Here is a 13,586-nt window from a genome sequence, read left to right on the forward strand (position 1 = left end):
TCTTTTGTTTATGTGTATACGTCTTGGACGGTCCCGTTTCCTGTGTTACATACAACACAAGCTTCTTCTGCTTCTTTCTTGTTTTCTCTCTGCCAATTCAAATTACTCTTTTCTCTGCAAAATTTTCAGGTTGCGTTTTCCGGGATTTCGCGTTCCGCGTAATTGCGTATCGTTTTTCGAGATCGAAGCCAACCTTTCAATCTCCGCTTAATTCCCTTGCCTTTCCGTTTTCCCCTGAGTTTTCAAAAGGGACAAAAAAGGACTCAATCTTTGCGTTCTTTCATTCCTTGGCTGCTCCATTGTTCGATTCAGCGTTTCGAAACCCACCTCCGCGTGTCACGTGACTCGCAGAGCGGTTCAAGATTCAAAACCCGTGCCAATTCCGTCATAAATTACCTATTCGCCCAAGCCTCGCGAGGTTTGGGTCCCGAATTGCGCGATTCGAATGCAATTAGGGTTTTGCGGTGCGCGGAATCGTCGTGGCCGATGGTTGCAGCATGATAGTTAAGCGGACGATGAAAACCGAAACGCCGAACTTTAAACGGTGTAAGATGGAGGAGGCCGATTCCGGGAATGCGATTCCGAAGAAGCGTAGGGTGAACGGGTTTTACTCGCTGGGAATGCCCGGCGACGCTGAATATTTCAGCAGTGGTTCTGGTTCTTGGAGCAGTGAGGGATCGTATTGGGGTGGTGGTGAGGTTCAGTCCAATTCGAATTTGGTGCCGTTTAATCGGAAAACGGCGAAGGAGGCACGCCGGCCGCCGCTGCTGCGGTCCTCACGCGGGCGCCTCCAGAAGCTTCCGTCGCGGTTCAATGATTCGGTTCTTGACACGTGGAAGAAAGCGGAGGAGGAGAACGAGGAAGGAGAGTCGTGCTTTGAAGATGACAAGAGTTTTGTGGAGGATGGTAGGGGTGGCATTGAGAAGTGTGACAGTGTGTGTTATTCGTCTAGGACTGTTAAGGCTGAAAGCAATACGTCTGGTCTTAGTTTTGAGGGTGTGGACCAAAAGCCCAATGGTGGGAAGAGGAAAGAGGTTTACAAGCCTGGGGATTTTGCTTTGGGGGATATAGTTTGGGCTAAGTGTGGGAAGAGGTATCCGGCTTGGCCTGCTGTGGTCATTGATCCTGTCTTGGAGGCTCCGGAGTCTGTTCTTAGCTGTTGTGTTCCGGGTTCGCTTTGCGTGATGTTTTTCGGTTATTCGAAAAATGGAACTCAAAGGGTATGTAAATTAAGTGAAGTTCTCTTCGAGTCTTGTTTATGTTGTCATGGTTTTGTGTTTTTGATTCTGTGCTCTAAAGGAGTGATATGTGCAGGACTATGCGTGGGTGAAACAGGGAATGGTGTTTCCCTTCTCGGAATTCATGGACAGGTGTGTGGTTGAATGATGTCGAATGTTGGGTGTAGTTGTTTTGTTAGAATGTTGGATGTTTGGTCGATAAAAATTATCTTTGTTCAGGTTTCAGGGGCAGACCCGGTTGTACAAGAGCAAACCGAGTGACTTTCGCATGGCACTGGAGGAGGCAATGCTGGCAGAAGATGGTATTCTCGAATCACATTTGGGAGGAGAGGAAGTAGCTGATGCAGAAGCTCATCCTGATGGACTTATGGAGGCCACACGTTCATATGTTGACGATGAATATTTTGGTCTGGATCAGGTGAGATTATTATTTATTTATTTATAATTTATGACTGGATGAGAGATTTTATGAACTTTGTTATGCTTAAGAAAGAGGTTTTAGTCATGTTTAGTTATTGTTGACAAAGGCTGCGGTGTTCAAGGTTATCAATAATGGATAACAGCAGCCTATGATGGTGAGCCAAAAATCTGCAATAACGTGGCGGACAAAAAAAAATATACATGTGTACAAAAACTTTAAAAATAGCAAAAATAGAATAGAATCATCATGAATATATTAAAAAGAGCAGAATCATAGACTAAAATCTCAAAAGAACAATGTCATTATTCCTCAGTTTCATTATCTCATCACATAAAATCATAAGCATAACAATTAATGAAATGTTCCCTTCCTATGTCTAAGGAAACATGACTTTGATTTTGGGTGCTTGATATTGTCTATAAGTGAAAAAAGAATTGGGAATAACATTGTATTTTTAATAAAGAAACAGAGAACAAAAGAACAGTGAACACAATTTTGAAATTATACAAATGAAGAACTAAGTATTGAAGAGATGAAGAACTTTAGCAGTCAGTGTCACACAGAGAATAAGAGACGAAACATGAAAAACAGAGAAATAAAGGTGAGGAACATCTGAAGAATGTAGAACAGATGGAGAACAGGTAGGAAAAAAGAGAGAAAGAAATGGATGGAATAAAAAAATGCAAAAACTTCTATCTCATTGGCATTGTTTGCCGAAGTTCAGGCCATTGGCAAGGAGGGTGACTGGAGAGCTGCCATCAGACTTTGGGCACATGTATGGATGTTAAACAGAGAAAGAAGAGAAACACTAGGTTTCTTTGTGAATGTTAATTAGAGAAAAGTGCAAGAGATATTTGGGGGCTCTCTGAAAAACCCTTAAATGGGCTTTTTAAAAAAACAACAAAGAATTCTGCCATGGCTGCCATAATTACAGATATGGCAGATGCCACCATAAAACATAAAAAAATGGATTGCAAATGGTGATCAAGCTTCAAACTGCTACATTATTCCTTTATAATGATGCCATAATTGTATTTTGACAACATTGACTGTAGTCAATATGAAGGTTATCAAATTGGGATTCAAATTATGAATTGCCGAGCTAATTTTTGAATTGAATCTTAAGATTCAAAGACGATGAAAATTTAGTTTTTAGTCAATTTAAATTACGCTTTTGCAATCTATTTATCACATTTGCAAGTATGGTATTTTAGTTTTTCATGGCTGTAATGCAAATTTAAAAGGATTAAGAATAAGAACTGTATGAGCCTACCGCTTAGTTAAAAAATTATTCAGCCCAACAACAAAAGAAATCCCATGTCAATATCTTTTTAGTCATTAGGAGCTTTGTTTGATAAGCTAAAACAAACAGGTATATGCATGTCCAACATCTTTAACTATTTATATATTAATTCAAATTCTCATGGGGGCTGCACAGATATGTCATTGATATAGTGAAGCATGTATTGTAGACTGACTTGCCATAATGCCTATTTGTCTGAGAGTAATTGTGCGTAATCATCCCAGGCTTGTAGTACTTTTAGGATATGAATTTATTTATTCATAAAAATTAGTTAAAAGGGATTATAAATTTTCAACTGTCCCAATGCACCGCGTTGATCACAGAATTTTATCATCAATGTTATGTTCTATGGATTAATCTGGTAAACATCAAAATGATTTTCTTTTGTTTCAAGTTCTGCCTGAAATTTCAATTTTTATTAACCCTGATTCCCTGAAATTTGAAAATATGAGTTTGATTACCCTAAACTTTTGGAAGAGTGTTCTTTTCTAATATACATGAAAAGTTGACAACATATATAACTGCAAGCCTTTAAAGAAAGCTTGAGGGTTTTCTTCTTGCTCTGGCCTCTGTATTTCTTTCTTTTCTAATTCTTGATGTTGTTTCTATCGGGTCTCCTGGTTTATTTATTTATTTTTTGCATTAGCTTATCCTTAGCGTATCATATTCAATGATATATATAACTTCAGAATTCATTTTATGATATCATAGATAATGTAAAAATATACTGGTATTCTACATCTGTTATCAATGGTGGAAGGCAAAAATTCCGCCATGTGAACCTGCCATTGCAGCCTATGGTGCTGCCATTACAGGCCTCTTTTCACAAATTTCCTATGTTGGTTGTCAAGAAATTTGCCGCTGCCATTCTACCATGGCAGCCATGGCACTGCCATTTAACAACAAAGGTTTCTGTGGACATCATTATTGCAATAACATAGTAATTTGTCTATCATTATTTTTATCTGTAGGTTTACTTATATCAACTTTGTCAGCTATATTATGTGTTTGATTTCACTTGTGTTCTCAATTCATACTCTGGATAAATATTTTACAATTTTTTCTGGGAATGCCTTTCTATACATCCGTGTGAGAGATCAAAATAATCTTGTGGTGAATTGTTGATGCTGTCACGTTGTTAGTTGTTATTGTTAATATGTTACTTGATGTTTTGTCCTGTAGTAGTGATAGTTACTCTGAAAAGTAGATTTGGATAAGAGTTAATTGTATAAAAATGTATTTTTATATTATGTTATATGTATATTTAATCCAGTGGATATACTGTGCAGGATACAAGGTATTGTGCTGGCTGTGGTATGTTGTTGCCATGCAAAACCATGAAGAAGATTAAGGATTCAAACTGTACACCCCAATTTTATTGCAAACATTGTGCTAAGGTTATGCAGATTACAGAATGGTTCATTTAAAATGCTATCAAAATCTTCACTAAATAATTTTGTAGCAGATATTTGATTTTCATTTTTTTTATGTCCTTACAGTTACGAAAATCAAAACAATATTGTGGCATTTGCAAAAGGATTTGGCATCATTCAGATGGTGGGAATTGGGTGAGATTCTCTATTTTGTCAATATAGTTTTTTTTTAATTTTTATTTATTTATAAATTAACATGTGTTTTGGTATACTCAAAAGTGAGACATCTTTTGTGAATTGGGACTGAACTCTGTATCAGGTGTGTTGTGATGGTTGTAATGTGTGGGTTCATGCTGAGTGTGATAAAATTTCCAGCAGACTTTTCAAGGTGCTGTAGCATTCTTAACTAAGCAGCGTTTATTTATTTTTTAGTTCCTTCTTTCATGATGTGGCCAAAGATATTTGATTGACTTCTTGTTACAGGATCTGGAAAATACAGATTACTATTGTCCAGAGTGCAAAGAAAAATTCAATTGTAAATTACCAGCATCACAAACACACAAGGAAAAAATCAAGTATGTAGTTATTGTCTGTGTCCTCCTTTTTCTTCTAAATTAAAGCATTAATTTTATTCTGAGTCGTATGATGTGATATCTTTTGAGACAGATCAATAGAGAGTAGCCAAAAACCTATGATACCTGAGACCGTATTGGTGGTGTGCAATGGCATGGAAGGAATTTACATCCCAAAGCTTCATCTGTAAGCCTTCAGCATTTCTTGGATATTATGAGATTGATAATCTGATTTAAATATTTTGACTACTTATATATGATGGAAGAATTTTTTTTGTACTTCCTGCCTTAAGGTCTTGAATTCATGTTCCTGGAGATGAACTGTCTCCATTTCTTTACTTTAGTCTTTCCTTTGTCCCCAGGAATTTTTGAAGGTAGTTCATGTTTGTATATTATTTTTTCCGTCTAACTAATGTATAAGCATTTGTTTGATTTATAATTTTGTAGTTGACTATTGTGTTAGTGTTGATCCAGTATTATTCCAGAAAAGGAATTTCCTTAAATAGTTTTGTTTATCAACCTTACTAAACTCTATGCCAAAAAATCAGTTTGAGAAAATATAAGAGAACCTTAGGTTAATGCACATGGTTCCTTCCCAGAAGAATTCCATTGAGCTGGTTGTGATTGCCTTTTTTCCAGAGTCATGTGCAAGTGTGGCTCTTGTGGTTCAAGGAAGCAGACACTTAGTGAATGGGAAAAGCATACAGGTTGCAGAGCGAAAAAATGGAAACATAGTGTGAAAGTGAAAAGCACAATGCAACCACTGGAAAAATGGGTATGTAATATTTCTTGCTATATTTGAGGGATGCCAAGTATTTCTGGTGGTCTCTGTTGGGTGGTTTTTAAGTTAACAGTCATAGTCATATCACATGGATTTCTTGAATACTGCCTACATCAATTTTATTTTCCATCATCTCCCTATTCTGAGCTTGTATACATTGTGTTTTTGGGTGTGTATATCAGACTGTTAGTGTTATTTTTTTTTTTATTGTGTTGTACTTCTTTCTCATTTTTGACTTAACATAAATTACTTCAGATGGCAGAACACATTCCACTTGAGGGAATACCCCAGCAGTTAGATCAACAGCAGGTGCTGGCTTTTTTGCAAGGTAAATGTGCATTCCTTGTAAACTTTTACACACTGAAGCCTTGTATTTTTTGTAATTGACATTTGACTAGGTCTTATGGCACATAGCAATACATGTTTTCTCTTGAATATATCTTTAAAGACAAATTTGTTTTTCTTTTACCTTGTTTTCACAGAGAAGTACGAGCCAGTTAATGCAAAATGGACAACCGAAAGATGTGCTGTTTGCAGATGGGTTGAAGACTGGGAAGATAACAAAATGATTATTTGTAACAGGTGTTTTCATTATTGGTCATGATCTTTTCCCTTAAGTTGTAGAATTTTGGGGTTATTTTGTATTATATTTCAAATTTATGAGGCTTTGATGGTAGTACCATTGATCAATGTAAGTTTGCTTGTTCCTGTTGCAGATGCCAAATAGCAGTCCACCAAGAATGCTATGGGGCAAAGAATGTTAAAGATTTTACTTCTTGGGTTTGTAGAGTATGTGAAACTCCTGACGTTGAGAGAGAGTGTTGCCTCTGTCCAGTAAAAGGTACGCCACACTTAGTATTTTGGCAGTCTGACTTCTATTTGTTCTTCTGTTTATATCCTATGGTGTTGAATCCACCATTTACTACTTTCAAAAAATATTGTTTTAGCTTTGGTGAATCATCAGTCTCAGGTGTTACCAATTTTGTCCATTTTCACATTGTCAAGATATCCTCTTATAAGCCTAAGCCTCATGTAAATGTGAATGTAGTTAAGAGTCCTAACATTATGAATTTGCCATTTGCTCAACCCTTGCTTTTACTAAACTTGGAAAATATGCTTTTCAGGTGGTGCTCTAAAGCCAACTGATGTTGAAATGTTGTGGGTTCATGTAACATGCGCTTGGTTTCGACCTCAGGTTGTTTTCCAAAACCATGAAGCCATGGAACCTGCCAGAGGAATCCTCAAAATCCCTCCTAATTCTTTTGTGAAGGTAGAAAGGCTGGCTAAAAGGGTGATATTGTTTTTTAAACAGTTCGTTTCAGCTGTATTATTGCCTCGAATGAATCTTGACTTATTATGACTTTTATTTGACCGGGGAACCAAAATGCACCTGAATGTATTGTTGGTGTAATCTAGTGATTTATTTTATTAAATTCTATACGTGTGGTCAAATTACTTTTGGACGATTATTCTCAAAACAGAAATTTCATTGTTCCAAAGTACTTTCTGCTCAAAAAGTGTTGTTAAAAAGCCCCTATTCTGACGCTCTAACGCTATTTTATGAAATTCCTTGAATCTGCGATCATGACTCTATCCACAATAGCGGTGGCTATGGTGTCAAGTTTGCAGCATGTATCCTACATCCTCTACTCATCTTTGTTGAGTCTCCAACTTATTGAACTTGTGTTCATTTTATGTCAATATTTATACATTTTAATTTTATTTGCATACAACTTATGTTTTCTATACATGTATAACTGATATATATATATATATACACACACACACACACACATATTAACTGCTATGCAACTTTTTCTATATGCCCAATATGCTATCCGCAATGCTGTGATATAACAGATTATTGGCTTTCTGCTATTTTCTGCAATCCACAATTAATAACACTGCTCAAAAGTAAATTCTACACTAATAATCCAAACATGCACTATAATCTTCAATTTTGATTTTTCTTATTGTCCACTTAGATAGTGGTGTAGTTATATAATCACTAGGCTTTCCTTTTATATATGTGTGTGTGTGTGTGTTGCTGAGCTGTACTCATGAACTCATGTATGGTTCTTGTCACTATGGCTGCAGACTTGTGTGATCTGTAAACAGAGCCACGGTTCCTGTATAACTTGTTGCAAGTGTGCTACTTATTTTCATGTGATGTGTGCATCAAGGGCTGGATATACAATGGAAGTAAGTTTTGTCTGTCTTTTATGTGTAAATGTTGATCTGATTTATTTTTTTCTTGACTTGTGTTTTTTTCTTCATAAACCTAGTTTTCTGCTTTTCTTGTGGAGGCCAAAGGCATCCTTCATATTTTCATCCTAAATATGAATATATTCTGTGGCTGTTTGAATTTAATTATATGTGGTTGGCAAGAGCTGGGGAAATATGTTGATATTGTTTAAACTTACAGTTGCATTCCATGGAGAAGAATGGGACTCAAATAACAAAGAAGCTAATATATTGTGCAATCCACAGGTTTGACTTTGACTTCCAGTGTCGTGATTATATCTAATGTTATTTTCCATGTCTTTTTTAGTAAAGAAATTTTATTTTAATTCCATCTCAGGGTCCCAAATCCAGATTCAGTACTGGTTGTACACACACCGCTGGGGGTTTTCTCTCCCAGAACTTCACTTCAAAATCAGAAGGGATGCTTCAGGGGATCAAGGCTAATTTCATCAAAAAATATGGAGCTTAATGAATCTTCAATCACTGTAAATGATATGGTTGAGCCGCTGTCTGCTGCCAGATGTCGTGTGTTCCGAAGGTCTCCTAATAAGGTGATGATCGTAAACATACTTAAACAAACATACTATTATTCAGCCACTTCTGGTAATCTTATTGCATCCAAATGTCCAATGCTATTCCTCATTAATGTTAACTTGCTAATTACTCACACCGAGTTTGTTTATTTAAACTTAAAAAGTATTTCTAAAAAGTATTTTTGAAAAAGCAATTTTTTAATAAGCAAATAAGAGTTATTTATTAAAAAGTAGGAAACTGCTTATTTTTAAAAAATAAGTAGATAACTGTTTATTTTTAAAAAATGGCACTCTTTAGTAAAACAAGTTAAAACAAACAGACTCATTATCTATTATTATCAAGTTAGTCTCTTACAACACATTTTCTCCCATGTTGCCAGAGGGCAGATGTGCCAATAATTCACTTGCTGAGGGGACCCAGCCTTCATTCTTTGGGTGCAATAACTCAGTTGAATCACTATAAGGTAGTCTTTTGTGGCTAACATGATAAATGTTAGACCTTTTACTTCTGAAATGAACAACCTATTCTTGCTGAGTTGCGACTGTAATATGTTGGAATGAAAGGTCAATTTGTTATCTTATAAGCTTGATTTGTGAAGGATGCTGAAGAATCTAAAGTATTCACTTCTTTCAAGGAACGTCTTCACCATTTATGGGTAATTCATATCTCTCCATTTCCTTATCTGAATTTTTTCTATTTGTAATTTTAAATAGTTCTTTTTAATTTAGTTTCAATTATAATGTTTTGGTTTTCCAGAAAACGGAAAAACTTAGAGTTTGCTTTGGTAAATCGGGCATTCATGGATGGGGCCTTTTTGCTCGTAGAGATATACAAGAAGGAGAGATGGTAACTTAATATATTAATTTATGAGTCACTCAAATGTACGGTAAATACCTTACTGCATCTTCTTCCGAAGACATTAAGTTCATGCTTGTTATGCTTGTTTTGCAGGTTGTTGAGTATCGTGGTGTGCAGGTAAGGCGTAGTGTTGCTGATCTGAGGGAAGCAAAATACCGTTCAGAAGGCAAAGATTGCTATGTGAGTATCTTGTTTAAGATAGCCTTAAACAGAGTGAAGCCTTTTTGATAGTTCAAAAGCCTGTTTTGACAGGTTCATGAATGCTGTTAAACATTTGAGTTCAGTTACAGATAACCTTAACACTGTGTAAAATAAATTATGCAGCTGTTCAAGATCAGTGAGGAAGTGGTAGTTGATGCAACGAACAGTGGCAATATAGCACGTTTGATAAATCATTCTGTAAGTTATAAGCAGGCTTACCTATAAATATATGAATATTGTCTGTTTTTCTTTATTTATATTATGACATAACCCACAAAGTTGCTCAATACTTTTCTCGGGCATAAAAGGGAGGGGGGTATTGTTCTCAGCAACTTGGGCTTATCCTAAATTTAAACTTCATTATGCTACTAGATGACCCTATTATGTGGTTTTTATTTGTTCAGAAGCAGTTGATTTCCTTGTCCTTTAGTTCCTGTTTTGCCAAAAGAAAGAAGCAAAATGTGGCTAATGTTAGATTATGAATATTGTTTGAACATTAAATAATTCAAACACAATCATTCACCATGTGGTTTTTAGTAAGATAATACAACTATGGGCTAACGGCCGGAAAAAAGAAACTGATGTTCTACCTGACTTGTTTCAGTGCATGCCGAACTGCTATGCAAGGATCATGAGTTTGGGGGATGAGGAGAGCCGGATAGTTCTTATTGCCAAGACCAATGTTTCTGCTGGTGAAGAATTAACGTACGGTTTGTTGTGTTTGCATATTTTTTGGATGCGTGCGTGCTCATATGCAAGTGACATGTATCTTGCGTTGACATGAACTAATTTTTTTTCTTTGATTTTGCAACAGGTATGATTACTTGTTCGATCCAGATGAGCGGGATGAATTGAAAGTTCCCTGCCTTTGCAAAGCCCCCAATTGTAGGAGATTTATGAATTAGATTTAGTTTTGTTTTTCGCTCTTTGAGCAATTGCAGTTTACCAAACCACACTAAACATTTGTTCATTCAGCCATTTTTAATTTTTTTTTTACTAGTTTAGTGTAATTTGTATATCATTATTATTAAAAAATAAAATAGAAAACTTGAGTAAATGAGCTGGAGGCATTTTTGTAACTGCAAGGATGTTCTTCAAATTATTTGACATTTAAAGGCAATTTACATGAAGACAAGAGGTGTATAGAGTACATTTGTGCTAAAAATAATACATTTCAGACTTTTTCATGTAAACTCTTAGCCATACCTGTTATATTTTCTTTTTCTTTTCCGGGACAGATGTATAATTGGCCTGTACAAAATTAAAACCAAAATCGGTTTGGCGTTTATTGGTCAGAACCATTTTTTTCCTCAAAGCAATATTTGTAAAATGTTGATTTGCTATTTAATGGGGTCTATGAATACAACAAGAAAGTCTTATTCTACTGAGGTTGATTATATGGATCAAAGGATGTCATTCGGTTTAATTAAAGACTCGAGTTTCAACGTCAATTATCATGTGTTGGCTTGATATTTTTTCCCATTGGTCTTCTCTGCCTCCTCTATGAAGGACTAAAAATTATACAATCTACTGCTCTTAATGGTGTGTCTCGGGGCTCTCTTTTTAATTGAATTAACTATATTAATTTTGGGTGGGAGTTACTATTGGAGTAATTCTAAGTAGGTATTTCATTTAATAATTTGTGGTATACATTTAATTTTAATGATTTAATTGTTAAAATAAATGTTCTTGTTGAATAGATTAGGTTTACAAATGATATATAATATGTTGTGGAGTCATGTTTTACCTCTATTTTGAGGTATGTGGAGTTCACACATAAACAATGCTTACAAAGATAATTTTTGACTATTTTGTTTGTTTGGTTTACATAAATATAAGATAATTTATATGCTCATAGAATAATGTAAGTTTATGTTAGAATTAAGCATATGAGAAAGAGTACAACATTTAAAAAGGACTTGTCCCTTATGTCAGAGAATCTTATGATTTTGATATTTCATTGAACTTTTTATTCAATTCAATTAGAACTTTTGATCGTTGTCACTTTCTAAAGAATTGAAATTCATAATGATTTTCATTTTATCAATATTGACCAAATGATAGTCCTTTTTTTTTTTCTTTAATAGCTTTGTTCACTTAGTATTGTATCTTAATTCAATCTATAATTAGTCATTTTTGTAGCCTAATTCTCTATGAAAGTATTGTGAGGACAATTTAACCCAAGAGACTAATTTATTAGGTGAGAAAATTGTATCACTTAAATATCACATTGAGCTTTTTATCCTACTTAATGCGAAACTCCTAATAATTTATATAGAATTATTCATCAAGTTCAAAATTTTTAAAATACTTGCTCTTATAGTGATTTTAGTTCTCAAATTTTCTATGCTTGGTCTTCTTTTGGGGCTTTTACAGGAAGTTTCAAAAAATCTAATGAAAACATAAATTAATCTTTAATTGTCAGTTTTAAGATAATGTAGACCATGTCCATAAAAAAAAAAAAAATAATGTAAGCCATGTGCATGAAAAAAATGTAAATGTTGGTGTATTTAATGCAACAATTAATGCTTTCAATAATTTGTTTTATAAGTATTGACAAAAACATTTTTTTTTGGTTAAAACATCTCGATTGTTTCCTTTTATGATACATGCATGGTGCAATAAGTTGGATAACGACCCTATTTCATTCCATGTACTTTATTGCCAGGAATTACATTGTCTAGTCTTATGTTCATTTGCTTTATCGCATCTGTGATGTAAAAGTTGATAGCCTTTATATTTGTATTTTTTTTTTCCATGAATGAATCTCGAAAACTCAATGATTTGATAAATTATATTAAAATTTTCTTATTATTTATTTTCTGTGTTATGGTTGATTCCATCAAATTAATTTTTTATTTGGGGAAAAATTAGAAGAAAAATAATATTTGATTGAAAATCTAAAATGTCGCTTAATATATATATATATATATATATATATATATATATATATATGATGAGGGTTATAATAACACTAGTGTAATTTTTACTAAGTATTACACCGCTCAATAACTTTATATTAAATGTAAATTTTGAAAATTCAATTGTTAGATTGAAAGTTCATATCGCTTAGATTATATATACAAAATTTTATATTAATCTAAGATGATTTAATATTTCATTCTTATAAAACAAAATTGGCATAGTATATTTATTTTAAAATATGCTAAAATATGAACACTTTGATTACCTTCAAGTTGTTGTTCAATTTTAACAAAATTCGATATACACATATAAAGTGATATGAACTTTCAATCTAACGGTTGAATTTACAAAATTCATAATTAATATAAAATTATTGAGTGATGTAATACTTAATAAAAGTTACACCGGTGTTATTATAACCCTCATCTCTCTCTATATATATATACACACACATATATATATATATATATATATATATATATATATATATATATATATATTATTAAAACGACACTATTTGAAATGGAGGTACATAGTAGTAATAAGTTAAATAATGAAGTATAAAAGTTTAGTTTATTTTGTTTGTTTACGTTCTTAATCTGAATTGATATTTAGATGTATCATAAGCTCTTATTGCAAAACTTAGATAGGTTGAATGGAGAGAAATTCTTATGAAGAGTAAATCAATTAATAAGTAACACATTGATTTGGTATACATAATCAATCAATAATGAACACATCACTGTTTTGTAAAGTAATCACGAATTATTGTGTGGCATTTATTTTACATTACCTCTCAAAGCAAAGAATGAGGTTTTTGAGTTAGGTTGTAATATTTTTTTTATAAAGTTGAAGTCTAAACCCGGGTACAAAGCCCAACCAATTACTCAACTTTTATCACCAATATACCTTCGTACGTGTGATTTGCAAGCTAAATTTATGCTGCACGTTAAAGTTGTTCTATTAAATATTTATATTAGTTCCTAAAATGAAAAAAAAAAAAGATCTATAGCCAGTGAACTAGTATTATATAATTCAAGTTACATTTTGCTTATTTTGATTCGACTGCTTTATGTTGTTTAAGAATTTAAACTGTAGCATCTTACATGATTCAACCAATTTAATCTTATGCTACA

The 13,586-nt window shown here is 33.7% G+C and overlaps 1 protein-coding gene across 2 annotated transcripts; it reads left to right on the forward strand.

The window, feature by feature from the left end:
- SDG14 (SET domain protein 14) lies at positions 1–10,718 on the forward strand. 2 transcript variants are annotated; one of them, XM_020371066.3, is made up of 23 exons: positions 1–1,220; positions 1,315–1,370; positions 1,458–1,656; positions 4,252–4,359; positions 4,462–4,530; positions 4,655–4,723; positions 4,819–4,910; positions 5,002–5,094; positions 5,547–5,682; positions 5,944–6,016; positions 6,171–6,270; positions 6,405–6,529; positions 6,813–6,958; positions 7,786–7,890; positions 8,114–8,178; positions 8,270–8,483; positions 8,846–8,929; positions 9,065–9,121; positions 9,223–9,312; positions 9,418–9,504; positions 9,649–9,723; positions 10,130–10,230; positions 10,340–10,718. In XM_020371066.3, exons 1-23 carry the CDS (start codon positions 498–500, stop codon positions 10,428–10,430), a joined length of 2,958 nt encoding a protein of 985 aa, XP_020226655.1. In that variant the 5' UTR covers positions 1–497; the 3' UTR covers positions 10,431–10,718. The 2 variants fall into 2 exon arrangements, with proteins under 2 accessions (XP_020226655.1, XP_082931020.1); XM_083074894.1 differs by having other exon boundaries at positions 1,083–1,220; positions 1,300–1,370.
- The last annotated feature ends 2,868 nt before the right edge of the window (positions 10,719–13,586 follow it).

This window comes from Cajanus cajan, chromosome 5 (assembly GCF_000230855.2).
Source record: "Cajanus cajan strain Asha chromosome 5, NIPB_CcT2T_4, whole genome shotgun sequence".
In the NCBI taxonomy this organism is placed as follows: Eukaryota; Viridiplantae; Streptophyta; class Magnoliopsida; order Fabales; family Fabaceae; genus Cajanus; species Cajanus cajan.